Source organism: Mustela nigripes, chromosome 3 (genome assembly GCF_022355385.1).
Source record: "Mustela nigripes isolate SB6536 chromosome 3, MUSNIG.SB6536, whole genome shotgun sequence".
Classification (NCBI taxonomy): Eukaryota; Metazoa; Chordata; class Mammalia; order Carnivora; family Mustelidae; genus Mustela; species Mustela nigripes.
In genome coordinates, this window is record NC_081559.1 from 169,140,985 (window position 1) to 169,168,842 (window position 27,858).

The window sequence follows — 27,858 nt, forward strand, 5'->3', positions numbered from 1 at the left end:
ACAGTGAAGGGATCAAGCCTTACCCAACTGCACCCATTCTCAGCATCGCCAATGGCGGAGAACAGATATTATGGACCTCCTGACGGGATGCCAGAGGAAACGCACAGCATTCCCCATGAAGTAGTCTTGCTATAAAAATTGCCCCTGCATCTAACCAAGCTTTAAACCTAGTGTCCACCTTCTAAAATATATGGAGAACAGAGAGTAATGAGTCAAATCATGGGCTGGCAAGCGGCAACCTGCAGGCAAATTCTGCTTGCTACCCGCTTTTGTAAATAGAATGTTACTGGAACACAGCCATGCTGAATCCTTTAGATATTGTTCACTGTGGCTTTCAAGCGACAATGGCAGAGCTGAATAATTGTGACACAGATCATCTGGCTAGCAAAGTCGTAAATATTTACTGTTTTGTTCTCTACAGAAAAAGTTTCTTGGCCTCTGGGTTAAATGCTATGAGGAAGCAAACAGACACCTTCAAGACGACTGGGGCTATTTCGATGTTCTCTGTCATACCAAGGAATTATGTTAATTGTGTAGTAATGAAAATGGCACTATGATTATGTGAGAAAATGTCCAGTTTTTAAAGAAATGCAGGGCTGAGGTATGCAAGTAGACATGAAATGACATGATGTCTAGATATCTGTTTTTTAAAATGCTTCAGCAAAGTAAAAAAAAAAGAAAAGAGGAATAGATAAAGCAAATATGAGGATATCTTGTCATTACTTAATCTGGACAAAGTAGATTAGCAGTATATGGGGATTCATTGTAATATTATGTTTTTGAGTATGTTTTAAACAGGTTCAAAATGTTTTATTAAATTTCTCAAAAAAACCATTATTTTAGAGCGAGTATCTATTTAAAAAAGATGTAAATGTATTATTTAAAAATCAATTCCATCTTGTATTGTTTCTTAGGGTGTTTCCAATTTTGTCACTATTACTGAAATTGTTTCAATAACACATTTTAAAAATAAATCTTTGGGGGCACCTGGGTGGCTTAGTCAGTTAAGTGTCCGACTCTTGATTTCAGCTCAGGTCATGATCTCAGTGAGATCTCATGAGATCGAGCCCCACGTAGGGCTCATAGGCTGGGTGTGAAGCCTGTTTAGGATTCTCTCTCTCCCTCTCCCTCTGCCCCAACCCCCACTTACATATATGCAAGCTCTCTCTTTCTCTCTCTCTCAAAAAACAAAAATAAAAAGTAAAGAATAAGGGTGCCTGGGTAGCTCAGAGGGTTAAAGCCTCTGCCTTCAGCTTGGGTCATGGTCTCGGGGTCCTGGGATTGAGCCCCGCGTCAGGGTCTCTGCTCGGCAAGCAGCCTGCTTCCCCCGCTTCTCTATGCCTGCCTCTCTGCCTACTTGTGATCTCTGTTTGTCAAATAAATAAATAAATACTCTTTTTAAAAAAATGAAAAATACATCTTTGGTCAAATATTTTATTATCTCATAGAATGTATATCCAAAATGGAATAACTAAGCTTTCAAAAAAGTTTGAGACAACTTAAATTCTCCTTATTATTGAATGAACATACCCTACTTAGAAAAGTCCTGACAATATTAAATACTATTTATTTGAATTTTTGCCAAGTTAATAATGAAAAACGTATTTTTGATGTTTTAATTTGCACATATATAATTATTAGTGAGGCTTAATGTCTTTCATATGTTTTCTGGCCTCTTAAACTTATTGTATGAATTGTTAGTTTGACAATTTTCTACTAAGATGTTAAGAATTTCTTATCAATATGTAAAAAATCCCTATATAGTTTTTAATTTATAATGTTTTGACATTTAACCTTTGTATTTTCTCTATATTTTCCTTTGTGATTTCTTCCAGTGTTTTTTTTTTTTTAAGATTTTATTTATTTATTTGTCAGAGAGAGAGAGCACAAGCAGGGGGAGCAGCAGACAGAGGGAGAGGCAAGCAAAGGGAGAAGCAGGCTCTCCAATGAGCAAGGAGCCCAATGCGGGACTCAATCCCAGGACCCTGGGATCATGACATGAGCTGAAGCCAGACTCTTAGCCAACTGAGCCACCCAGGTGTCCCTCTTCCAATGTTTTAATACTTAGAATATCCTTCACTCCAAAAAAATTAATATTTACTAATACTTTCTTCCAGATATTTATAGTTTCACTCTTCATATAAATTTAGTCCATCTCAGGTGCCTGGGTGGCTCAAGTGGTTAAGCATCTGCCTTTGGCTCAGGTCATGATCTCCAGGTCCTGGGGTGGAGCCCTACATCAGGCTCTCAGCTCAACAGGGAGTCTGCTTCTCCCTCTCCCTCTGCCTGCTGCTCCCCCTGCTTATGTTTTCTCTCTCTCTCAAATGAATAAATAAATAAAATCTTTAAAAAAACTCAAATAAATAAATTTAATCCATCTGGCATTCATTTTAAAATGCAGTGTGATGTTAGATATAACTTTATTATTATTTTTTAAAAATTTAGGAAATATATTCTTTCCCCATTACTTTGTAATACTTTTTGGTAAAATTTTGAAAGCAATAAATAGTTCTTGCAAAATGAACATATATATATATATATATATATATATATATATATATATATATATGTTTTCATTTATATTTTTAAAATCCACATTTTTAAAATGTTAAGATTGCCTGAAGTATGCGTGTGTGTATGTGTATTACATAATTTCTTGATATTTAACTGAAGTGCCTACCAGCCAGTGTCATCAAACTTTTGGTGGAAATTATGATGACCAAGTATCTACTTGAGTATCTGTGCACCAATTACATAAAAGAATAAAACATGAGGTTCTGAAATTTACAAATAAAATATTTCTTCAAAGTCCAAGCAACAGTTCTAGAACTTCTGGTTCACTTTTGAATTTAGATCTCAGAGATCATTTGTTTTCCAAAATGCTGAACTAAACAATTCCAGAAGATGTACTTAAAAATAACATCAGGCGGAAGAAAACGTGGTTTTGTGCCATAATGTCTTGAAACATTCAGTTATGGTTTGATGCTGTTCAATCTTCCGTTGCATACTTTGTGCGGAAAAAATCATTGCTATTTTAAGGAAACATTACTTTAAACTATTGGGAAATCTAGTTGATTCTCATGAATGACCGAAGCACTTAGAGACCACTTACTCATCCATTCAACAAATATTTATTATCTACTACGTGCTAAACACTGGTCTAGGTGTTTGTATTCTTCTTGCTCCAGATACTGACATTTCTTAAGACATTATGTCTTTCTGAAAAAGACATAAAATGTCACAGCCTAAACTCATTGTTAATCTGAACTCTGTGAAATTCTTACCACAAACCATTCAAATGCACTGAAAGGATGTAGGTAAAATAAGAAAAGTAATATTTATTAAGTAGCTATCACATAACACTAATTTTTTTTTAAAGATTTTTTTTTTTTATCTATTTGACAGAGAGAGATCACAAGTAGGCATAGAGGCAGGCAGCGAGAGAGAGAGGAGGAAGCAGGCTCCCTGCTGAGCAGAGTGCCCGACGCGGGACTCGATCCCAGGACCCTGAGATCATGACCTGAGCCGAAGGCAGAGACTTAACCCACTGAGCCACCCAGATGCCCCTAATTTTTTTTTTAAAGATTTCATTTATCTACCCGACAGACAGAGATCACAAGCAGGCAGAGAGACAGACAGAGAGAGAGAGAAGGGGAAGCAGGCTCCCCGCTGAGCAGAGAGCCCGATGCGGGACTCGATCCCAGCACCCTGGGATCATGACCCAAGCTGAAGGCAGAGACTTTAACCCACTGAGCCACCCAGGCGCCCCAACACTAACTTTTAATAATATTTTATTTTATAGGTGGGACAACTGAGGCTCAGAGAGGTTAAGGATTCCATAGTCACACAGCTATCAAGTTACTGACTCAAGATGCAAATTCAGGTTTTTCTGACTCTCAAGTCCTTGTTTTCCCCACCACTACAAGCTAGTTTCTTTCTAAAATTTTTTACCTATGTTTGTTCCAGAGGAAACAGCAGGAATTCTGGGAAGGCTCAAATTAAAAACAGACAAAGGAAGCTGTTAGAGAGAAGCCATCCCATAATAAACAGGCCACAAAAATTTGAGGCAAGAAAACTCCTTCTGGTTCTCGTTTTCCAATATTCTTGCTTCAACACAGTAATCATATAATGCTTGTCATTTAGATAATTTTGCATTCTAGGTTTTGAACAGGAAAACTTGAACTTCTATTCCTTTACCTAATTTTAGCATCCTTTCTGGAGTGAGAATTCACAAGTCTATTAGGCTCTACACCAATTTTGCTTCAGTATTATGCAATGTGACAGTACCCAATAGCAATGAAGTGCAAGAAGCCCATCCATCCATCCATCCATCCATCCATCCATCCAACCAATCATTCCTTCCACAAATAGTTACTGATTTCCTATTATGTGCCAGTCGCTCTCTAGACACTAGGGATGCTATGATGGTCAAGACTCTCTAAGAGCTTAGTCCTGAAGTTTACATTCTGGTGGTGGAAAGAGACAGTAATAAACAAGGAAAACAAGAAATAATGTAGAGAAGATATTTGATGGTGACGTACTGTTTATGGAACAAAACTGGTTGATATCATATAGATTAGCTAGGTTGGGGGCGGAAAGGCACTTCATTAGACTGGTTCTTATGAAAGGCCCTGAGGAGGTAACCTGAGCTGAGACCAAAAGAATGAGAAGGAACTAATTGTGGAAAAGGCAAGGAAAAGAATTTCAGGCAGAGGGAACAACAAAGAGTTTGGTGCGCTGGGGAAACTGAAAGGAGTCCAGGAAGGCTGAGAGGACTAACTAACAACGACTAACAAGGACTAACAAGGAGGCTGAAGGGACCTAGACGCCTGAGCACATGCAGGATCTTAGACCAGGAATCCTAAGTTTGTTAAGTGTGCTAGAAGCCATGATGTGCATTAAGCAGATGACAACAGTTTGGTTTGTGGAGAACAGACTGTACTAGTGATAGTATGTTTGGCTAATACTAACTGAGTGCCTACTAAGTACCAGGCATGTTCTAAACACTTAACACAAGGCTTAATTAACGAAGTGTAATCCCCCTTTGAGACAGGCAGTAGTATCATCCTGCTTTGCAGAGGGCATCTAAAACTAGTACCAGCATTTATTCCACCTGCCAGGGTTGCAGTCAGTAAGTGGGAGAGCCATGGTAAGAATCCGAACAGCCCAACTCCAAAGCCTCTTTCTTAGCCCCTATGTTGTGGTTGAGGAAGGAACTCACCAAAGCAAGTAAGTCGCAGAGGCCCCTGCCATGGTGGGAATCAGAGATGACAGTGGTGTGACAAGCTGGTAGCAGGGAAAACTGAAGAAAGTAGATGGATCTGGGATATATTTTGGAAAAATAATCCAAAGCATTTAACTCATGATTATGAAAAATAGGAAGAGATCAAGGAAGTTTTTAAGGTTTTTTTGCATAAGCATTATTCCACGGTGGTCATTCCTGAGTTGGAGAAAAATGGGTTTATAAGTGTGTAGGGGCTGAAGCCAAGAATTCTGTGTTTGAGGCGCGTGTGGCTGGCTCAGTCAGTTAAATGACTGACTCTTGACTTCAGCTCAAGTCATGGTCTTAAGGTTGCAAGACACAGCCCTGCATCAGGCTCTGTGCTGAATGTGGAATCTGTTTGAGATTTTCTCTCTCCTTCTCTCTCTGCTCTTCCCTCACCTCATATTTTCTCTCTTAAAAAAAAAAAAAAATTCTGTTTTTGATATGTTAAATTTGAGGCACAAATTAACAATGACCCTGAAGATATCAAGTAGGCAGCTGAGTAGGCAGCTGAATAGGACAGGCCGGGAACATCACCAGCCTATGGCTGAGCAACTTAAAGATGGCCGCCCTTGGGGAGGACTGGAGAAGAGGGCAGTGTAACATTATGGGGACAGGGAGAGTGAGGAGCCAGAAATGGTGCCCAAGGAGTGACTCAGAGGCAGAAGGAACCTCAGAGGTTTGGAACCACAGAAGCTAAGGAGGAAAATCCTTCCTAATGGAGAGGCTAGTTCAGTTGTGTTGAGTGCTGCCGAGAAGTCAAGGAAAATGAGGACAGACAAGAGAAAGATCTGCCAGCCTGGGCACCCACATCCTTGACAAGAGCAAATGATGGGAATTTTGCTGTGAAAGAGAAGCAGAGAAACATGACGGCAGGCACAAGGAGATGAGAGGTCAAAGGCAACTTATTTTCTTTCAAAGGTGTGTATACTCGAGTGACTGCATGTGTGAGCTGATGGAGATGAGCTGGGGAAGGAATGAATGCAAACGAAGCCCTTCCACCAAAGCTTGTCACCCACATCTAAAAAAATGGAGACTGGAATAATTATTTAATGAATGTCTCCCTGGTTTCCTGGAGACAAAATAATCATCTCACATGTAAACATTCCCGGGATTTCTGAGCTATTTTGGAGCTTTGAGTGCTCCCACACGTCACTCTGGTGCAGCCCTCAGCAGCAGAGGAGGATGAAGTAAAGGGAGGCAAGCCTCCATTTCTTCACAGGACTCATGCTATCTTGTTTTGTTTGTTTGTTTTTGTTTTTTTAAACCAAACTTCAAGTTGTTGTATTTGTATTAGCAACCAGAGGGGAAGGAATTTGGAAAGGAAAACATCTTGGTCCCATTAGTTAATGTGGTGTGAGGAAAGACTCTCTGGAGGAGTTCTGGTGAGGGAGGAGTTGGTGTGGAAACTAGGGAACAGGGTGGCTGTGTCACTGCCCCAAGACAGGTGTGCCTGGCAGGGGCTGTGGGGAGGGACTCTTGTCTTGCAAGCTTCCGTTTCTCTTGCTCTGTCCTTTGTGGGGTTACGATCTTTCCGAAATAGGCATGATACGAATACCTCTGCCCTTCTCTCTCCTTAGCAATATGAGTTTATCTGCAGTTTCTAAACCACGCCTTCTTAAAGACTCTGTTGTTTATTTATTTATTTGGGTTCCTTGGTGGAAGAAGGTGGGAGGGAGGGAGACAGGGAGACAGAAAGAGAACTGGAAGGATCAGGAGGAAAAGAGGAGTGAGAGGCAGAGACACAGATCAAGAAGCCATCTTGTAATCTCTTGAAAACGTTATAACCAGGGCGCTGCAAACCACTCTAAGGACACCTGAACTACAGTTAGCTGTCTTGTAGCAATGTCAATATTCTCCCTTTCTGTTCTATTTTTCTCACATGGAGAATTTGAACAGAGTGATAGGAAGGAGTAAGGGATACAAATGGATGAAAGTTAAGGAAAAAACAATATTCAATTCCTGCAATGGCTACATTTGGGTTTTTTCTATTTGAAAAAAAAAAAAATGTCTTAGGTAATATCATGGTATTTACTTTGTTTAAAAAAGGGAACAAAGAGAGAGACAGAGAAATGTGCTCATATACCAGCCTAATTCCAGTGATACTCATAAAATAAGATTCTGAATTTTGAAGGTTAAGCCCACGGACCAAACATCCGTCTGAGGAAGAATGGCCGAAGACATGATGGCCTTCTCCAGGGTGAAATACGTGCCATCGTCACAATGAGTGAGGGGACTTTGCTGTGCCGACAAGCAATGACATGGACAGGTACTGCCTGGACACCCGGTCCTGGAGGGCAAGAGTTCTGTCATGATTGTCCCTCACTCTAGATCAGCTCTTGGGACAGTGCCCTGCCCATAATAGGTGTTCAAAAAATATTCACTTAACAAATAAACAGAAAGGATCACAGATCCTGCTTTGACAAAAAGCAAAACAAAATAAATCCTATAGATGTGATTACATCCACTCAATTTGCTTGCACATTTTTATTACTTCTGAGTTTAAAAAGTACAATAATTAGTCTTAAAAATATAATCCTCACAAACACCTCAGAATAAATAGAAGGGTGGGTTAGGGTCCACAGACTCAAGAGTTCTGAGGGTTAGGTTAGTGTCAGCGAGGAAAACGAACTCTAAGAGCACCCACACCAAAGAAGACAGAAGAAAGCCTGAGCCAGCCAGAAAAGGGGAGGGGCCCCAGGAAAAGTCACACTGAGCCAGGAAAAGCCTGAAGGATGAGTTTCTGCAAGGATGGGGGTGCGGGCCAGATGAGCCCACAGCTGAGCACTGGTCTGCACTGGAAAGCTTGCTTTGGGTTCCCTAAAAAGAGAGAGCAGTCATGCAGACCCACCAACACAGAACAAACTGGTAGTTGCCAGAAGGGAGTACATGGGGGGGTGAGAAAAGTAGGTGAAGGGGGAGTGGGAGTTATAGGCTTCCGGTTATAAAATGAACAAGTCACAGGGATCAAAGGTCCCACACAGGGAATATACTCCATGGTATTGCTGTCGCTCTGCGTAGTGACAGAGGGTGGCTATACTTGTGAGCAGAGCATAGTAGCAGAGTTGCTGAACTACTATGTTGTACACCTGAAGCTACTGGAACATATGTCAGCTATACTCAAATAAAAACCAAAAAAAAAAAAAAAAAAAAAAAAGAAAAAAGGACAGTCAGCCTGAGGATGTGACCTCAGGCAGTGGAACCTAGGGCACTCTGTCCAACCTCAGGAGGAGCAGCGGGGCAGGTGTCTCTCCCCTCTGGTGGGAGAGGGGCTGCACTCTGTCTCCAAAGCAGGAGACAGCCAAGCTGAGAGGCAGGGCAGGTGTGGAGCAGTTGTGTGCCCGGGGCCAGCAAAGCCACCTGCCAACGCAGGCATACTCAGCAGCCTTGCATACCTGAAGTGCACCAGGTTTCCTTCCCCTGGGTCAGTGGGAGGAGACTGGAGCTTTCTCAAAAGCATCCCAGTAGGGTGGGGTGGTGGTTCATGTCCAGTTGTAGTCCTGGGAAATGTGGGTGTGTGGCTTTGTGCTGGCTTCCTTCTTCACTCCAAACTGGGCTGCTGGTTTTTCTCATGGCTTTCAAGTGCCAATTCGTGAGTGGAGCATTTTCTGATTTTCCTAGCAAAAGATCTCTCTCCTAGCTACCCACAGCACTGGAGTCATGGTTCTATTAGAGAGATTACTCTTTTTGACATTTAGAGATGCTGAACTCTCAAGGATAGGAATGTTTCTTTCACTTAATAAGCCCATTAAGTTGAGTATCGGGTACTGTTCTAGTTTTTCATTCTCCCAACTACGAAGACAGTACACGCTCTCAATAAATTTTATGAGTGAAAATACTTCTCCTGTTCTCATAATTGTGCCTTCTACCAAATTTCAGTGAATACTTACTTACTAAGCGACTGCTGTGTGTCTGGTATAGGGCAGGGAACTCTACTGTTCCTGCCTTCATGAAGCTTATAGTCTACTGGGGATTCAGGTAACTAAATATCAAATTTAAAAACCAGTTTCGTCATGTGGTGTGACCGAGGAAGCATCACCGGGCACCTAATCTAACTGTGAAATGTATCCTTCAGCTACGTCCCCAGCTCTGACATTTACCTATATTCACATCCAGCCTTTTTTTTCTTCCTATACATGTCTTTTTGGGTCCACCGGAGTCATGTTACAAAGTTAACACTTTTCTACTCTCCGCTAATCTCTCTCTCTCTCTCCCTGCCCCCTATGTGTGTGTCTGTGTATGCCTCTTTTTTCTTTCTTGTCTATTTCCCCTCAGCCTAAAAACTTTACAATAACCGGTCATTTGATAAATGTCCTATCTTTGCTATACATGCAACACTATTTTTTCTTTTTGGTGTAGTATTCAAAGATTTATTAGTTGTGTATAATGCCCAGGGCTCATTATGCCACTTACCCCTCCTTAATGCCCGTCCCCCACTTTCTTCATCTCCCCACCCACCTCCCTGTCCACAACCCTCAGTTTATTTCCCGAAGTAAAGGGTCTCTTATGGTTTGGCTCCTTCTCTGATTTCTTCCCAGTTTTTCCTCTCTTCCCATTTGATCCTCTGCTCCATTTCTTATATTCTACATATGGGTGAAACCATATGATAATTGTCTTTCTGTGATTGGCTTATTTCACTTAAGCGTAAGACCCTCTAGTTCCATCCACGCCGAAGTAAATGGTAGGTATTCACCCTTCCCATTTCCTCTTTCCCACCCCAGTGAAGTCTGTTTCGTAAAGTTGTCTACACTCCATTTGTCACCTCCATTTCACATCTCAGCCATCCCTACAATTTTGTGGGATTGTTTCTGCCTAACCTAGTGGTTTTATACTTTTTAGTGCACCCCTTCCTTAATCTTGCTGTGACATCAGAAGCTGTTGGCTACTTTCTTCTTGAATCTCTTCCCTTAGGGTTAGAGACACGATCATTCCTGACTCTCCTCCTTCCTCTCTGAACTCTTTCTTGGTGCTTTGGTTTCCTTTTTCTGTCTACTCTTGTTTTATCTCAGAGGTCTAGCCGAGGGCCTCTAATCTTTCTCCAGGCACCGCCCTCGGGTAATATTATCAATTCCCTGGACTTCAGCTACCAACATCCCTGACTTCTCTTTGGAGCTTCAGACCTTTCCTTTTATCTCAAATGCAACAAGGCTTAATCTGGCTCCTCAACCTGACTCAGTGTCCTTCTCCCTAGTCCTGCTACTCTGTTTATGTTCATCCAGTGGAAATTTAGATCTAACTCTTCCACTTGCAATTGGTGATGAAGACCCATAAGTTCTAGTCCCCAAATCCTCTCCCATATCATTTTATGGTCCTTAACGAGACAGCCACGATGGCCTTCAAACCAGGCAGGCATCTTGCCATCATTCCTGCCTCCTTCCATCCACTGACCAAAACATATCCAGAAAGATTTTTCTCAATTCTCAATCACAACTCTTTCTTGCTGAAAATCCTTCCATGACTTTGCAAGATCTTCAGGAATTGCCAGATGGCAGCCCATGAGCCACACTCAGCTATTTATGGTACTTAGCTGGCAGAGTTCATCAAAAACCTGAATTTTTTAAATTATGAATACTGTTAGAAAGAGCACATGCTGTCTGGTCTAGAGTCCTCTCTATTGTCCTTTATGCATGTGGCCTCACTCTCTATATTACTAGTCTAGTTTCTGCATAGATCCTCGATCTCACCAACTGGGTTAGCACAACATCTAAAAGCTTTCCTGACGTGGCCTGGCCTGGCTACTCTCATTTCATGCTCTGAACTCAGGTCTATGATGCCAAGGCTCATGTTTATCCACTGCGCCACGCTAATTTATGTCACTTCTTTGACTGCTTGGGTCTGTGAAATGTGAAAGGCCAATGTTGATAATAAATGGAGCAACAGGGCGCCTGGGTGGTTCAGTGGGTTAAGCCTCTGACTTTGGCTCGGGTCATGATCTCAGGGTCCTGGGATCGAGACCCGTGTCGGGAAGCAGGGAGCCTGCTTCCCCCCGCCTCTCTCTCTGCCTACTTGTGATCTCTGTCAAATAAATAAATAAAATCTTTAAAAATAAATAAATAAATGGAGCAATAGATTCCAATTATGAGGAAGAAGTGTGTGTAGTGCGCATAGATAAAAAGGACAGGGAAACAAAACAGGTGAGTCAAGATAGTCGTGTGGGAATTGCATCTAAAGATATGCTATCCCACTTATTTTTTGGCACCAGGCTTAAGGCAGTAATTGATTTTTCGACCTCTGTGTTTTATTCATTATGATGGCTTTAGCACAATTCTGATCCTCAGCAGGCATTTAATAAATGCTTACTGGATACTCCGTTTTTGTGGAAGCTTGCAAAAAAGTGGCTGTCCTGTTGCTCCTAGGCTACGGTTCCTTCTTTTTTCTCTTTCAGTGAGACCATTGGGTATTTACCAAGAGTGGACCCAATATATCTGCTTTCAGTGTACCCTAAATCACCTTAATGCCAAAGAAAGTAAATGCGCAAGAGAAGTGTGCTAGGGATGGTAAATCCAGAGAGAGAGGATTCTACAGGAAAATAAAGGAAGAGAATGCTTTCTCCTTCCCCTTTACTTGTCTACCACTTGGACACAAGTTACACCAATAATGTAGGTGTCAAGAATATTAATGCTAAGACTAATGACACGGCAATTGTAAATACAGAGTTGAGAAGCTATCATTTCCAGGGAATGTGGAGGCATTTTCCTTGTGCCGTGCCCTGAGTTTAAACAGCTTGGCTGGCCATCGCTTCTATCATCTTTGATCTTTCCTCATCTCGTGAAGCCACTGGGGGATTACCGTTCACATCCCTTTTCCAAAATTCCCAAACCCACACAGACCACAAAAGACTAAGGCTCCAACTTCATGAGACACAAGAGTCATCTGGAAAGCCTATAAAATACAGATTCCTGGGTCCTCCCATCCCGTGATGATAGGTAAGGGCAGGGCCAAGGTATCTGCATTTTAAACAAGTTTTCCTGAGGATTCACAAGTAGACAAACACCATTCTCTGAAACTGAGAAACAATTCCCATTATTTTAGGACCATCTTAGGATTCTCATGTTAAGTACCATAAATCTGCTCTCAGGCTTGCTCTAATCCCATCGTGATTAACATTTACTGTCCCCGCTGCTAAGTGTTTCTGTTATTAAATGGTAAAAAATTTTGCTCTTGCCATCTTTGTTACAGTCACCACACCCTCAAAGAACTATTTCCCTTGTGCCCTTCATTTGTAACCTGTATCACTGGGTACTTACTCTGCAGCTGAAGCAGCTAAGCACTTGAAATACATATTCCACAACAGTGCCTGGGTCCCCTACTCATTAAAATGATACTAAAGTCTTAGGGTCTTTGTTTTTTTTTTTTTTTCTTCACAGCAGGTTGGCAGGCATTCAATTATAGAATAATTCTGTACTGCAGCTCACTTTAGTTGAAGCCGTTCATCTCCATTCTGATTATTATGTTCAAAGGTTTACTCTATCCAGATGCCAAGTTTCCTCAACTGGACAAAAGCAAAGCAGAAATAGTTCTGTTTGGCAAGGCCTGGCAGATTTTTGGAGGTCTTGTCCTGTCACAGCAGGGCACTAGTCAGGTTGTAATTTGACTTAATTGTTCCTCCCACAAACAGCAACAATGATTACCTCCAGGTCGCTGGCACTCGAAGAAGAATTTCTTCCCAGCCACTGTAAAAACCAAAATACTTTCCACAAACACCTTACTCAGGATTCAGCTGCAGAGAATCTTAGAATCTGACCAATTAGGGGACTGACCCGGTATATGTGTTTAATGGGTTAAGTCACAAACTTGCCCATGTATCTGTGTGTGCACATTAGCAACACGGAAATAACTGAGAAATCACTGGTCTCCCATAAAACCACCAGTGTTCTCGCCACATAATTTGTTCCACCTGCCATGTTTACAAGGCACCCCAAGGAGAACTAGAGTAAAACCAGGCAATCCATCTGCCTCCCAGCCTCAAGGGGTAATTATGACCTCAACTAAGACAGAGGAATGCACAGCAGGCTGCTGTGTCAGGTGTGCGACGGAGGGACTGACTGACTTACCCACGTCCTGAGCTTTGTCAAGGGTGGCTGGAGTCACGGTAGGAAGACAAACCCAATGCACTACCACCAAAGCAAAGGGAGAAGAATGGACAGGGGACTCATTCAGTGGGCCACACGGAGGACACAAATCACAAATAGGGGTTTGAACACACGTTACAACACAAAACAAGGGAGCAGGAGTGTTGGGCGGAGGAAGATGCTGGCATGGTATCCTCCCAACCGCTGGTTACAAGAACTGTTTAAAAGTAAAGTGGGCGGGCCCCTGGCTGGCTAAGTGAGTGTCCAACTTTTTGAATTTGGTTCAGTTCAAGGTCTCAGGGTTGTGGGATGGAGCCCTGCAATGGGCGGAGGGGGCCGGGCTCAGCTCTCAGCGGGGGAGTCTGCTTGAGATTCCCTCCTTCTTCTGCTGCTCCTCCCCCCCTGCTCTCTCTTTCTCTCTCTCTCCCCTCCTCTCTAAAAATAAATAAATAAATAAATTGTTCAAAAAAAGAATAAAAGAGGGGACATGAAAGCATGTTTTGTTTCTATTGACTTACTATTAAATGTACTTCCTTACGTATGCTTCTTCTTTTCTTTTTTTTAACTTTAGTTAATATTTACCAAGAATATATAATATTTTACTTGCCATGCACACTGAATAGGGCCTGGCCTCCAAGACCATACAAACTTAACTATGCCCAATTACGGTCACAGTGACGAAGACTAAATACACACTGTAAAGGATAGACTGCTTTATCAGGAGAATGATGTCGGAGTACAAAACGTATGTGCCGAGGAAGTGCACAAAACAGGCATATCTGCAAAGAAAGTCTGTTAATAAGAAGCTATTAAAAGAAACGCTCTTTGGGGATACACCCCAAATGAATTGCAAAAGGTCACACACAACTCCCTTCTCTGAAATGAGAGAGATACAACATACAAATTAGCATACAGAATATCAAGTCATTAAATGTTCCTTGTCAAGACTCCCAGGGGAAGATAAGGGGAAGGCAGTGGAGTGGGGGAGGGGATGGAGAGAGTAGGCAAAAATGGACAGGTCACTTTGAAAATACACGGTTCCCGGTCTTTTCATTTCACAGATCAGTAAAATTAAAAGAAAAACACAATGTAGAGAACACACCAACGTGGAGTTGTCATTTGTTTTGCTCAAGTTTAACTACCACCCACCATCATGACTTTTGTTATGACATTATAAAACAAAAATACAATATACTATCTAAGGAATTAGGAAAGCCAGACTCTCAAAATGAAGGATAATTCTTTATATTAGGTAAATTTAATTTCATGTAAACTCACCACATCCTTCTTTTAAAAACTGAAGATCTTAGAACATACGATGTTCTTCATAATTAATGCCTTTGATACAAATTTGGGGACAGAGTCTCTAGTTTGCAGTTCTGAAAATGTACTTTTCAAATTAAATTGCGTCGTGTTCCTCCATAATTTCACTACCTGATCGTAAGACTCCCCCTAACTCTGCACGTTCCCTTTCCCATTAGTGAACGTGATGATTTATAAAGAGCACAAGCTAATGCAGAATGATCACTGTGAGGCTATGAAGCTACAGGAGATCTCTAAATTATTTTAGTTTAATCCTAGCAGAGGATGGCATTTTTAATGTTGGCCTGTACCTTATTCTCTAACTTTAAACGCCACGATGAAGCCAATACATATTCCGGTCTCAGTGTTAAAGCGGCTGGATTAAAACGAGCTATTTCCCCCTGCTGGTTGGACATGTTGTACATTCTCTACCTCACTGCCTGCAGCTTTAATGCTCCCCATAGTACCAAACCCATTTATTTCCCATCCACCGACTGACCTCCTAAAGCATCATTAACACGCCCCCAAAGGGGGCTCCTGTCAATTTTCATCAGCGCAGCACTCAAAGCTGTCTTGGGGCCTGTGGGGGCTCCATAGGAAAGGAAAGCAAAGAAGGAAAGGCACCGACCCAAACCTTGGGGAAGCACCAACATAGAAAGATGACACCTAGGAACAGAGTCATCCATCCCGAGACCGGATGTGAGGCTCAAGACGGAAAGACAGGTTTACAGATGCTCATAATTAGGCGCTTCTGCCACTCAATTCACAGCTAGTTAATGGCAGAAGGATCAATATCTACTTTCGATTTTCATGTACAGCATTATGGCCTTAGTGGGAGACAGGTCTCTGGGGAGGAGAGATCATCCGAGAATGGGTCTTGGGCAGAGTGAGTCATAACCAAAGTTAATAATCTTATTGGTTTGCCTAATATATTTTCTAAAACATATGTGGAGGGTTTTTTTGTTTTGTTTTGACCATCTTTTTTTTTTTTTCTTCCTAACACTACTCACCCTGAAGTCAGTCATAGAGAAAATGATTATGCGGAGAAAATATCAGGAAAAAATGTGGAATGGAGCTATGTAAACAAAGTGTGTCAGTTTGAAATGACATCCTCTGGGTTCATCCACACTCAAACAGAGTGAATCCTGAGCTCCAAAATGGAGTCTAAGCAAACAGCACTGCCTTCTGCAAACATGGTTCCAGGTTCTAGGTATCTTTGTGTTTTCTTCTTGCAAGAGCATCAAGCAAACCATCCGCGGGTCTCCATTTTAAACTAGATTCATGTAATACCAATGGCAAGAAACAAGCTTTACGGCATTTTGATAGATTTTTTTTCAGAATCAAGCAGAAAATCTGAGACTTTACAGAGAAAAAAATGTTGGCAGCATAGTATTCCTAATGTACAATTTATGCATGGGATAGAATTATTTCATGAAATTATGCAAGGAGTCCAAAGCTGGACTTTAAAGAAACCTCAAAAAATACATTGATACTAAAAATATTAGAATACTGTATCTTGCTAAATTCGGGAATTAATCACAGCATCTTCATCCACATGTCCCTTTGCATACATGTGTGAGCCTTCTAATTAAATGTTCCCTAAATAAACCCTAAAAATTATCCACTATGAAACATCCTTCATTACTCAGAAGACAGTCATTCTTTTAAATTTTACCCAATTTTCTAATACTTCTCAAAGAATATAAGTCATTCCAAGTCATGTGCTTTAATGGGTTGTAATGGGCTCTGTCATTGATAATGGTGGCACCTTCAGAAGCTATGAAGAGATTTGTGCTTTTGCCAGATGTGCTCACAACTTTAAGGAAACTTCCTTAACCATGCACCCAAACTGACATCGCCAGTTTATCTTTTTAAGAACCATCATGGATTAAGCACCTCTATAAGCCGGGCACTGTATTAGGAGTTCCTTTCGGTCTCATTCAACATTACAGCAACTGTACAAGGTTGATGTTACCGTCCCATTTTATGGATGTAACAACTGAGGCCGAAGGAGGTTAAGCCACTTGCCCAAGGTCATTCAGCTTGTAAATGGTGAAAAGGTCAGGGATTCCATCAGGTCTGGCAAATTACAAAGCCTGTGCTCTTTTCCTCTAAACTACAAGGTCAGGCTGGCCCTGGGATATAAACCTCCTTGATCCTGACCTCATTCATTAGGAGTTGTTTTGTTTTGGGGGATTCTATAATCAGAAGTACACAGCCTTATTAAGGTTGCTATTATAAAAATGCAAGCTAATTCATTTCCCAGATTTATTAAGGAGTCGTTTTCTAAACAGTCATTGAAACCAAAGTCAGATTTCATGTGGTAAATTATAAACTAGAATAACATAGAAAAACAGGTGCAAATGTCCATCAGGGTCGAACCATTTGAAACTGCTGTATGTGAAGGTCAAAAGTGCCAAAAAGGTGCAACCTATCACAATTCATCCTAATAACAGAAGTGTAGACCCAGGCTCTAAGGGGCACACCCCGGTCCATTCACAGTGCACCAGCAGAGCTCACACTCCATGACTGGAGGGCTTCCTTGGGTACTATACCTGAGCAGAAGCTGTTGCTGCTTATGGTCCTCGCCGAGCGCCCAGAGCTGCTGGCATTGAACTCTCTGCTCTCTTCCTCAGAGAAGGGAGACTCAGAGGCTGGGGACACTTTGTGCTGTTGCTGGGGCAGATGGGGCCGCAGAATCAAACGGGGAATTCGGCTTCGGGAAATCTCCTTCTCATGATGCTGTACTCTCTGCTCCTTCTCAAAATTGGACATTAAAAAGAAAACAAAAGGAAACTTGTTTCCCCCTCTTAACCTCTGTTTGTCCCTTCTGGGCTCAGTGTCTAAGAAATCACATTTCTGAATATTGAATTTTCACAGAGCAGTCCTTATCTCGGTTGCTTAAGTGAACACCGAAACTCTGTCTAATCCTTCCAATCTATTGAAGAGCACATACTTGAGTGTGGACACACACACACACACACACACACACACGAACACTTTCCATTAGCAGAGAAGCCATTCCATTCACCTATGCTATGCCTAACTCACCTTCCCACTCTGGCTTTTTCTGTCACATTCAAGCTTCTGCTTCTCTCAAAGGCTCTTTATTACTCAAAGCACTCTCTGACTTATTCCTTGATTTCCTCTAGACTTCCATTTTGCTCTCCCTGAATTAGCTGTGACAATCTGATTTCTGCTTTCCTATCCGCTCACTAAGTAGACCCCTATACCTGGAACAATTCTTTCCTGATAGATCATGCGGACTTACGTTTCAAATCCCTCCTCTTCCGGCCAGGATCTTAATTATTCATTAATATCCTGGTACACAAGGCTTGTTGCCAACAGAAAAGCAAACAAAAATCCAATACCCAGTAAGATGGCTCCACCTTTTACACCATGTTTGGCTTTTGTTTTCCTTACAGGACACCCAGGAGAAGAGAGTTTTCTCTCTCTCCTTAAAAAAACACAGCATTAAACACAGAGGGCGATATCTTGGTTTTAAAAATGCATAAAAAGTAATATTTTGGCAAGGTTTTCCAATTTTCAAAGAGTTTTCCTAACCATTATCCCATCTGACCTTTACAACCCGAGCCATAGAGAGGACCCCAACTTAAATCCCTATTTACAGATGAGGAAACTGAGGCTAAAGCCTTAGGCAACAAGGCATATCATCTAGAAGCAGAAGGAATCTTAAATTGTGTTTTTCAGGGTCACCACCACCCTGCCTTATTAAAATGGATTCCTAGGAGGAGCTCTTTGCAAAAAAACTCACCGCTCCCTCCAACCTCTGCAGCTGAAAAAGGCCTTTCCATTGGGTAACAAATACTATTAGGAAACATGACCTCCTGCCCATTTCCACGACGCTTACCAGGAAGGGTCGCTGCCAAAGTAAACACCTGTGGGAGATCTGCAGAGTGCAGGAGTTGAAGGGAAAGCCTCCGCCTCGGGGAACTCCTGAGGTCGCTCAGGCGTCCACCCCATCCGGGGCGAAAACCGCACCCAGCCTCGGGATTTGTTCTGCACATCAGTCCCCCAGCAGGTATCACGTCAGCCACTCTCCGCACACCGCAGACCCTGAACCAATGCTGGGTCGCTGACATGCAAGGGACCTTATTTCTCACTCACCAGAACACCCAATCCTTTTTATTCACATCACACTCCGGACATCCTCTGAGAGCCAGATCCCAAATCCCCAATTTCAGGAGGCGGGATTAACCCTCCAAAGTCAATCCTTTAATCCTCATGTCCACCCCTCAGATCTTTTCCTCTAGTGCCATCTTCCCATCTCCTGGGTCTCATCATCTGAGCAAACGCTCCTCTGCCCTCCCAACGTCCCCACTACCTCCATGTCCCCATCCCCCGCGACTCTGAACGCCACCCCTCCAAGCCCTCACCTGGCTCGCCCGCTGCCCCGCGGCGCCCACTTCCCCTCTCTCCGGCGCCCGCGGACGCTGCCCCCCGCGCCCGCACGACGTGCCCTCCTCACCTTGGTCTCTCGAAGGGGTCCCATCGCTCTGTTGCCCACCGGGTCCCCGCGCCGCCGCTGCCGCCGTCCAGGAGGAGGCACCTGCGGGCACGGGAGCGAGGACACTGCGCTGAGCCCGCGCGGGTTGCGGGCGGCGGCTGCTGCGGGGCCGACACGCCGCCGCCACCGCCACCGCCGCCGCCACCGCCACCGCCACCGCCGCGGCTCTCTCGGCTCCGAGGGCGCGCCCCGGCGCCCCGCCCCGGCCGGACACGTGGTGCCGCGGCCGCTGCCCGCCGCCGCTCCCCGGGCGCCGCCATCTCCCCGCCACCTCCCTCACCTGCCGGCCCCCCGGGTGACTCGTCGGACACCCCGACCGCCCGATCTCGCCGCGGGCGCTTCCCCCCAGCGCCGCGCGCCCCTCCCTCTGTGCGGAGCCCGACCCCAGGGGGCTGGCCAGGGCCGCGAGCATCTCCAGCCGGGAAGTGCCCGACCCCCTCTCTTCGGCACCTGGGGTCCGGTTTGAAGAGGGTACACGTCTGATAGCAGAGCGGAGAAAAACTGCGACATCACCGAGGGCCAAAATGGAGAAAGTTTTCCCCTCGCGGCCCCTCCCTGCCATCCTCGCCCGAGAGAGATGGGGCGGGTCCCCCTGCTCCCGGACCCCAGCCAAGCCAGTACTGCAGGACTGACACAGCATCTCCTTCAGGGATCTCAGAGGCCGATTCTCCTCGGGGGATTTGCAACAGAAGGGCCAGGGAAAGAACCGTGAGGCCGCTTCCCAAGGACTTGGGGGAGCCAGACTGTTTTAAGCTTCAGAGCAGCCTTTTCTCCATCTCTGCCCCGCAGCGGCTAGGAATGGGCCCCGGGCATACTGCTAGGGGAGGGCCACTACGTTTGAACTCAGAAACCCGGGTGCGAGGCAGCACTGGACTCCCTCCCAGCTGAGTGCGTTTATGGTAAAGTTGACCTCTCTGAACTTCAAAGTTTATGCTCCTTAAATTGAGGGTTGACAATAATATCTACCTCAAGGGTAGCTGTGAGGATTAGAAGGGGCAAGCAAACAGCTGTACCCAGTTTATGGAACAGAACTTTACAAGGGGGTCGTTAAGTCAGGTCCAGGACACCCTTCAGTATTTGCTGAGGCCTCCTATCTGACAGGCAGAAAAAGCTTCTGTGAGGCAGACAGATTTGTTCAACTGAGGAGTTAAAATAGAGATCATCAGCTGGGTCATGGGCCTTACTTAGGACACCTGCTATAGTTAATATTTCTAGTGATGGAACTCAACTTACATGATAACTTAGATGCCCTTCATTCAGAATTGGAGGAAATTCTAAGCAGCAATGTGGATGGGAAACAGTCTGATCTCTACCCCCAGTGTTGTACACGAGGGGACTATAATCCTTGAAAATTGTATTTGAGCCACCACCATCCCCATTTGACTGCCCTCCAAACAGCATTTTTCTGAGTCTTTCCAATTTCAAATCCAGGAATAAGCAACGTGAGTCGAGAGCGAGCCTGAAAATAGTGAAATCAATATGCCCTTTTCCTATATCCCTAAGGAAATTTTATCCCATACATCTTCATGTCTTTTCAATCTACTTAGACTTCTTAAACAGTGAGCTTGGTCATCTTAGAATTCTTTATTTGGAGGGAGGAGTGATTAATTCATACTTTCTATACCTGCACTGTCTTAGATAAAGACTTCAGGAAAAGTGATGATCCAGGATGATTCCTACAATCAACTATTTCAAAAATTATGAGCCCAAGGACATATACTATGGCACAGGAATAGACTGTTAAGGGCAAACGGTGTTTCTGAATTCTCTACTGAGAACTGAGAATTGAGTCTAGGGGCCTAAGAATAGAAACACCGTGCACTGAGCTGTCCCAATCAGAACCTTATTCTTGACTTTTTCATCTCTCTCCTGTGGCCCCCACGTAGCAAAAACCACAAGTCATCCCCATGCTACTCTAATAATAATACCTTGAATCTGAATACTTCTGTCCACTGTTTAACTCTACGGTCTTCATTTAAAATCTAAACCACAAACATCGCAGATCATTGCAGTAGTGGTCTAACAGGAGTTGCCTTGCTTCCAACCTTGCCTGTTTTTACATTTTTCCACAAGGCCTCTCAGAACAGCCAAATAAAGTCGTGTTTCTTTATTAAGGCTCATTAATGACTTTTCGGTTGTTCTCCCAAGTAGTACTCAAAATCCTGAAGGTAGCACAGAGGCATTTCAGAATCTAGTCTTGTTTACTTCTCTGATCTCATTTGTTGCCACTCCTTGTGCACCCATCCCCCACCTCCACCCCTTGGCTACTCTGCCTCCCCCCACACATGGATAACTAACTCAAACAGTAGAACTTTCAGTTCTCTGGAGGTGTCATGTTTTCTTTTTCCTTTAGACTGTTCACATGCTAGTCCCTTTGTCTAGAGCATTTCTTCCACCTCACTCTCCTTAATCTCCTACTAGACTCCTAAAGATACATAAATTTCACTTTAGAGACAGCTTCTTCCAGGAAATCTCCCCTGATCCCTCAAGGTCTGTCCTTGCATATTTCCAGGATACCTGTTTTTAATGTACCCCAGGAGAATTGATATGCTCTTCTATCAGAATTCCCCATTTATCTGTCTCTACCAGGAATCATAGGCAGTGCCTAGTACAGGTCCTGTCATACAGTAGGCACTCAGTACACAATAGTCAAATGAACAAATGCATGATTGACTGAATTCTCGAAGCCCATAGAGTCTCATCAGTACAGCATAAAGAAAAGAGACCCAACTTCTGTTTTGCAAATGACTCCTAAAGCTGCTTCCAATATGTCTTTGTATTTGATGATGGGGTGTGTGCCTAAAAAAATCCAACATGTGCTCAGTGAAAGCTTTTACTGCAGAAGTGCAGGCAGTGAGAGGCTGTGTGGTGGCCCTGCTGTCACCATAGCAACGCTGCTGAGGGAAAGGCTGATGATTTAGTGTTCTAACGTCTCTTAGCTCTGTACTTTTGGAACCTAAGCCTGTTTTCCTGCTGTTCTATAAGGCAAGTTGTACAAATGATAATATCTATGCCGTCTTTAGTTTCATTCAAGTGTTTCTCAAGTCATTAAGAATAATGTCTTATAACGTTTGTGTTACACCATCAAAGAGATATAATCTAATATAGTGTATTATATTCATCTTTCATTTGCTTTAAAATACTCTAATGCATCATTTCTGTTTCTAGTTACTTATTTTGTTTTGTTTTGTAATTTTGCAGTTTTTCCTTTAGAAATGAATGTAATGCTGGTTTTTAGAGAATACTGACTGCTTTAGAAGGCTAGAGCCCTTCAAGATTATAAATAGTATCCCTGCCCAGGTCTCGGAAAGAATAGGAGATAGAATGTTATAGATTGGGGGGGAAAGAGTGTGTATGGGTAATTACGCCCCCAAATAGGAGATATATTATTTAATTCTTTGTTTATGTAAAATTTATAATTAAATGAATTATGTCTTTCATTTACATAAAACTTTATATTTTCAGAGCTCTTTCACATATATAATCTCATTTGAGCCTCACAAAAATCCTGTGAGGGGCATGTGGCCAATCCCTGAAATCAGATGTGATAAAGAACAGATTTTTATCTATAGGAACCCCCCCCCCAATGCAAACTTAACAGAAAAGATAATACATACAAATGCACTGCAAGGAGAAAACGTCTGCACCATACAACCGAGACCCATCACAGCCCCCGACATCCGCTCTCTCTCACGGCTCACCTGCGTATGCTGAGGGCTTCTCTCGACTCAGTCAAGGCTGACAAAGCACCATCTCCTAATCCTATCAGCTGTGGGAGCTAGCGCTGCCTTCTGTCTCAGTGACCCGATGTTGGGTGATCTGCACAGCAACAAGAAGCAGCTGACGTGCTTCACAACACGTCATGAGGAGAAGAAACTGCATTCTGGAGCATCCTGGGATTTTTTTGTGGTGGGGTGGAGACCCATATTTTTCTTACCGGGGGAAGAGCTGCCCATTTTCCCTTAGAAGCGTGTGTGAGTGATCAATGCTCCTCTTACTGTATGTGTGTTATTGTCACTATATGGTTAAGGGATTTGGATGCTGTAAAACTGTAATGAGTAGAATTCTTCAAGATCACTCCCTGAGGAGGGGGCCCGGAGAGTAGGGCACAGAGAGGGCAGTGGGTGACCTGCCAGAACTACCAGTGGGTTCACAGTGTGTCAGTTATCTCTGCTCTGCAAATGAGTCTTCAGTGAGAGGCATCCTTCAGATGAACAGGAATTAAGGGAAAGTCCAGGTAAACAGGGAGAGGCTGAGGGTTGGGGACTTTAAAGGATGATGCGGATATAGTCTTCCACCTACCCAGTGGGGTAGCAAACATGAGGTAATCCTCCCCAAATGCCATCTGCTCCCTGTGGCCTTTTGCCCATTTTTGAGAATAGAGGGTGATACTAGCCAAAGACATAGGGACGGTGATTGTATTGAACAAACTGGGAACACGTGTTTGAACAAGTACGTATATACTTATTGGGACAGTAGATTAGAAGGACTGAAACTAAGATGCACTGGAAAGTATGAGAGTAAAGATTGTCATCTGGATAGGAGAAACTGAGTCGTGACATTTACCTAATAAAAAGCTTCAAATGACTAGACACGACAGCAAATGTGTGGGTCTTACAGACTTGTAGAAAGGGCAAAGAAAGTTATCTCTATGGTAGGCATAGGAAGGCCTAAATCCAGAGGCTGAATTCTGAGCTGAGAAAAGTTCACCCTCCATTCTTAGGAGAACAAGAGACCAGAAGCATGAGAAGCACAGGGTGGTTAAAAGCTGCCTGCGCCCAGTGGGAGAACTCCCTACGGAGAAGATGAGGCTGAGACTCTTTTCCTATGAAGCAGGGGCAGAGCAGGTAGCCAGGTTAGACGCTCTGAAGGATTCGTTCAGCATCCACATCAGTCTTGGTTTAGAAAAGAAATTTATAATCTGTGTTCCCAGAAACGAGATATGTGGCTAGATTTGAGTTACACTAAGATAAAAGAATCTGTTCTCCATTATATCATTTATTTCCATGATGTTGTGCTTGTTTTCCGCTCAGCTTTCAACTAAGTGTTCTTCTTATTACTACTCATTTATTTTTGTAATTTTGCCTTTATTTCTGCTAAAAGATGGGAGGAGGAAGGATTTTTGAGATTGTCTACCTAAAGGGTGCCGGTAGTATTGCAAGATGGAGCAGAGTGCCCCTAGCGGCCAACTTCTATCACAGCAGCTGCAGAAGTCCAGGGGAAACCAAGAAGCACCAAACCCCAGGGGAATTTGGGAGTGGGGTAGGGGGAGGGGTTACTTTATTTCGACCTCCTAGGTCATTGCTGTGAACCCTCTTCCCTCATCACCTGAAATCCTGTGACCTAATGAGTAAATTTAGCCCCTGCTAAATTTCCAATACACTGCAGAAAAATCTGTAGCAAAATATATCCAGAATTTAGGAACCTAGCTGATGTTTTTTCATCTGCCTGTGTCTTCTTTAGCTATTTCTAGAGCACTATTCCATCAAAGAAGAAAATAAGTACTTTTCTAAAAAGATAGATTTAATATTTTCTTTTTAATATTTTCTTCTACAAAAACCATGCCAACAAAATTTCGAAAAAAATATATTACTCATAATCTCATTGTCCTAACATCAATTATCCATACTCCTTCTGTTAGCATCTTTGGGTGTTTGTTTTCAGGCTTATCTATGGTGCATCAAAAACAGGACTTTTAAAATAAGAATAAAATTCTCACTTGGGGCCTCGTGATGCTATCACATCTGGCTGTTTCTGGATGGCTGTGGTAAGCCCCCATGCCCACTGTTTTCCCAGAAGTTACCTCTGTTTTCCTCAGATTGGGCAAGGATATGAGGCTCTTGGTCCTCCTTACCATTGTTGACAAACAGCTGGGGCTGCATCCAGAACCTCAGAAGCTCAAGGTAGCTTCCCAGGTTCCTGGCCCTAGTGTTTACTGGCCCAGCCAAATATTTCAGGAAGAGCTGCCAGTGGTATGCTAGAGAAGAGCAAATTCAAGGGTTGAGAAATGACCTCAACTCAGAGGCTGATAGAAAAACATCTGTGTTCCTTTCAAATAGAAGCCCAGCTAGTAACCTGCTATAAGGGGATGCCGATTCAAGGGGCCACAGGAAAGTAAAAGGAGTTTCTGGAAGTCTGCAAAGACAACTATACTAAAAAAAAAAAAAAAAAAAAAAAGGAAGGAAGTTTAATAAAGAACATGGCTTCTCATATCCCATAGGGCTGGTGAGTCCTTTTTTGCGTCGTTGTAACTGGTAGTCTTAGACAAATAGTTTAATCCCTCTAGGACTCAGTATATGATACGTGCATGTTAATTAAAAGAAGAGGAAAAAGAAAAAAATGAAAGGAAGGGAGGGAGAGAGGGAGGAGAAAAGGTTGGTTGGCTGGAAGGTTATGTTGAAACCAGTTAATGTCTTTAGGAAGATCAACTTCTCTGATCCTCATTTTCTCACCTATAAAATGGACTTAATAACAGTAATTACTTCATAATACTGTTGTAAGGATTAGATAAGAATATATGCGAAGCCTATCATTTATGTTAGGCACATGGTAGAGCTTAATAGATGCCCTTTCTTCCTCAGGATCAACCACCATTTCTACCTCCTGTTTGCTTTTTTCATATTCTCCATATCTCGAAGATTTTTATTTTAGCTTTTATTAAAGAGAAACATCAAGTTTTTCCCCAGGTGACTTATGAGATAGAAAGAAACTGAATTTTTCATGGGAAAAGATATTGACAGGACTTTTGTTCCCAAAGTAAGATTTAAAAGGTAGAAGGCATGATAAATAGCGGGATTAGTATTTATTTCATTCCTATTCTGAGCCAGGCACTGGCTCAGGCACTGTTTCCAGAGTACTAAAAGATGAATGGTCTTTCCTGTCCTCAAGTATGTCACAGTCCAATAGAGACATGGGCAGGGCCATTGGCTGTTACACTACTCGTTGTGTTAACATCCTGACAAATGAATTCCCTGAGGGTTTGCCAGTGTCCAAGTTAGTCCGGGTCTGAGGCTTCCAGGGATGAGTTTTGAAATGAATTTCAAGGGATGAATAGGTCCTTTTATAATTTTGGCTCCTTTAGAGTTCCTTTCTCTTTTTCTCTCCTGTCTTTTCTGTCCTTTCTTCCTTCCCCTTCCCTCCCTTTCCTAGACCTTCTCCCTGCCACCCCCCACCCCTTCTTTTTACTCTGAGAGACCTGCTGCCCTACAAACTGGTCTATGCTGAATTGATACAGAGAGAAGAAGCTTTAGGTTTTCCCTTGAATCTTTACTGTTTGACTCTAACCTTCTGGAAGAAATGGACTTGTCTCAGAGTTCTGATTACCTAGTATATAACATCAAGCACATACCTGGTGCTTCAATCAATATTTTAATTAGCAGGAATATTTAAAATTTCAAGAACACCATGTTATACTGCCACCTATTGGTTCATTAGTGAATTTTTCTCCTGACAGGGGAAGTCTGTTTGGTTTGCAACAGTCTGTCTTCATAAAAAACGTTAGCAGCGTCTTTATTCAAACTTTCATTATTTTCAGAAAATTTTCAAAATTTAAGGCTACACGTAACTGAATACCAATGACTAGACTCACTATCCAGTGGGTATGGGATAATAAGTATGTGCTTTGTAGTGTGATCGATAATGGTTTGTTCAGAATGATTTTCTTTTATCTCCTGAGCCACCAAAATAGACAATCAAAGTGAGCCATTTTGTAAGTCACATTCAGAGAGTCCCTACTGTCTGTATTTCCAGACATATTTCTTAAAATTTTAGACTCCATATTTTCTGAGTAGTTTTAAGTTTATAGAAAAATTAAGCAGAAGGTATAGAGTTTCTATACACTCTTTCAAAGGAAAAAAATATAGATCTTCTAATTTTGGACACAATCCATTCCATGCTTTTTTTTTTCTTAATCTTTGGACACAATCCATTCCTAATTAAACTCCAGTTCTGAAGAAGGTAGAAATAAGTGCCTATAAAATGATGGATCTACACCCCTCACTTCTTTTCTGCCCTTCTCCATACCCTCTACCTGCATGGTTTGCCTTCAAGATCTTTTAAGTTCATGGTGGACGCAAGGCCAAGATTTCTGGACCTTTTTCAGATACTCTGAACCTCGCCCTGAAGCCGAGCCCTGAGCCGAGCTTCAGGTACACCCCACACACCTGCGGATGGATGACACAGCTAGCCCTTGCTCTCCAGCTGCAGTGGGACCTCGGTGCTGCCTGGCAATCGCTGTATGCCCCTGGGTCAGCATGCTTTCCTATTCTCCACAGAGTCTCCTTGAAACCCCCACACTTCAAATCTACCAGCCTACAACCTCCACTCTCATGCTATGTCATGCCCTCATCTCCTGATTGACAGATAAAATAAAAGCTATTAAGAAAACTCAGTCTCTCGGGACACCTGGGTGGCTCAGTTGTTAAGCATCTGCCTTTGGCTTGGGTCATGATCCCAGGGTCCTGGGTTTGAGCCCCTCATCCAGCTCCCTGCTCAGCAGGAAGCCTGCTTCTCCCTCTCTCCTGCCCCTGCTTATGTTCCCTCTCTCCCTGTCTCTCTCTGTTAAATAAATAAATAAAAACCTTAAAAAACAAAAACACCCCACTCAATCTCTCGCCTCCAAATCTACAAATTTGTCTGCTTTCACCCCATCCTCTCTATTTCTGGTCCTTTAGAACGGAAGTTCTCCCTCTTCT

The 27,858-nt window shown here is 42.9% G+C and overlaps 1 protein-coding gene across 7 annotated transcripts in view; it reads right to left on the minus strand.

Moving 5' to 3' along the window:
- SYBU (syntabulin) overlaps positions 1-27,858 on the minus strand; it is a 112,634-nt gene that overhangs the window by 54,192 nt on the left and 30,584 nt on the right. The window contains exons 1-3 of one of the 7 annotated variants that reach the window (XM_059395056.1): positions 22,867-23,002; positions 19,127-19,207; positions 17,193-17,397 (exon numbers count right to left, since the gene is read on the minus strand). In XM_059395056.1, the coding sequence (XP_059251039.1) occupies positions 17,193-17,397; positions 19,127-19,150 (229 nt within the window). In that variant the 5' untranslated portion in view covers positions 19,151-19,207; positions 22,867-23,002. Of the gene's footprint in view, positions 1-17,192; positions 17,398-18,508; positions 18,526-19,126; positions 19,243-19,615; positions 19,704-22,782; positions 22,840-22,866; positions 23,003-27,858 lie in introns of those variants that run through there. The other 6 variants (XM_059395054.1, XM_059395055.1, XM_059395059.1 and 3 more) reach the window with 6 other exon arrangements.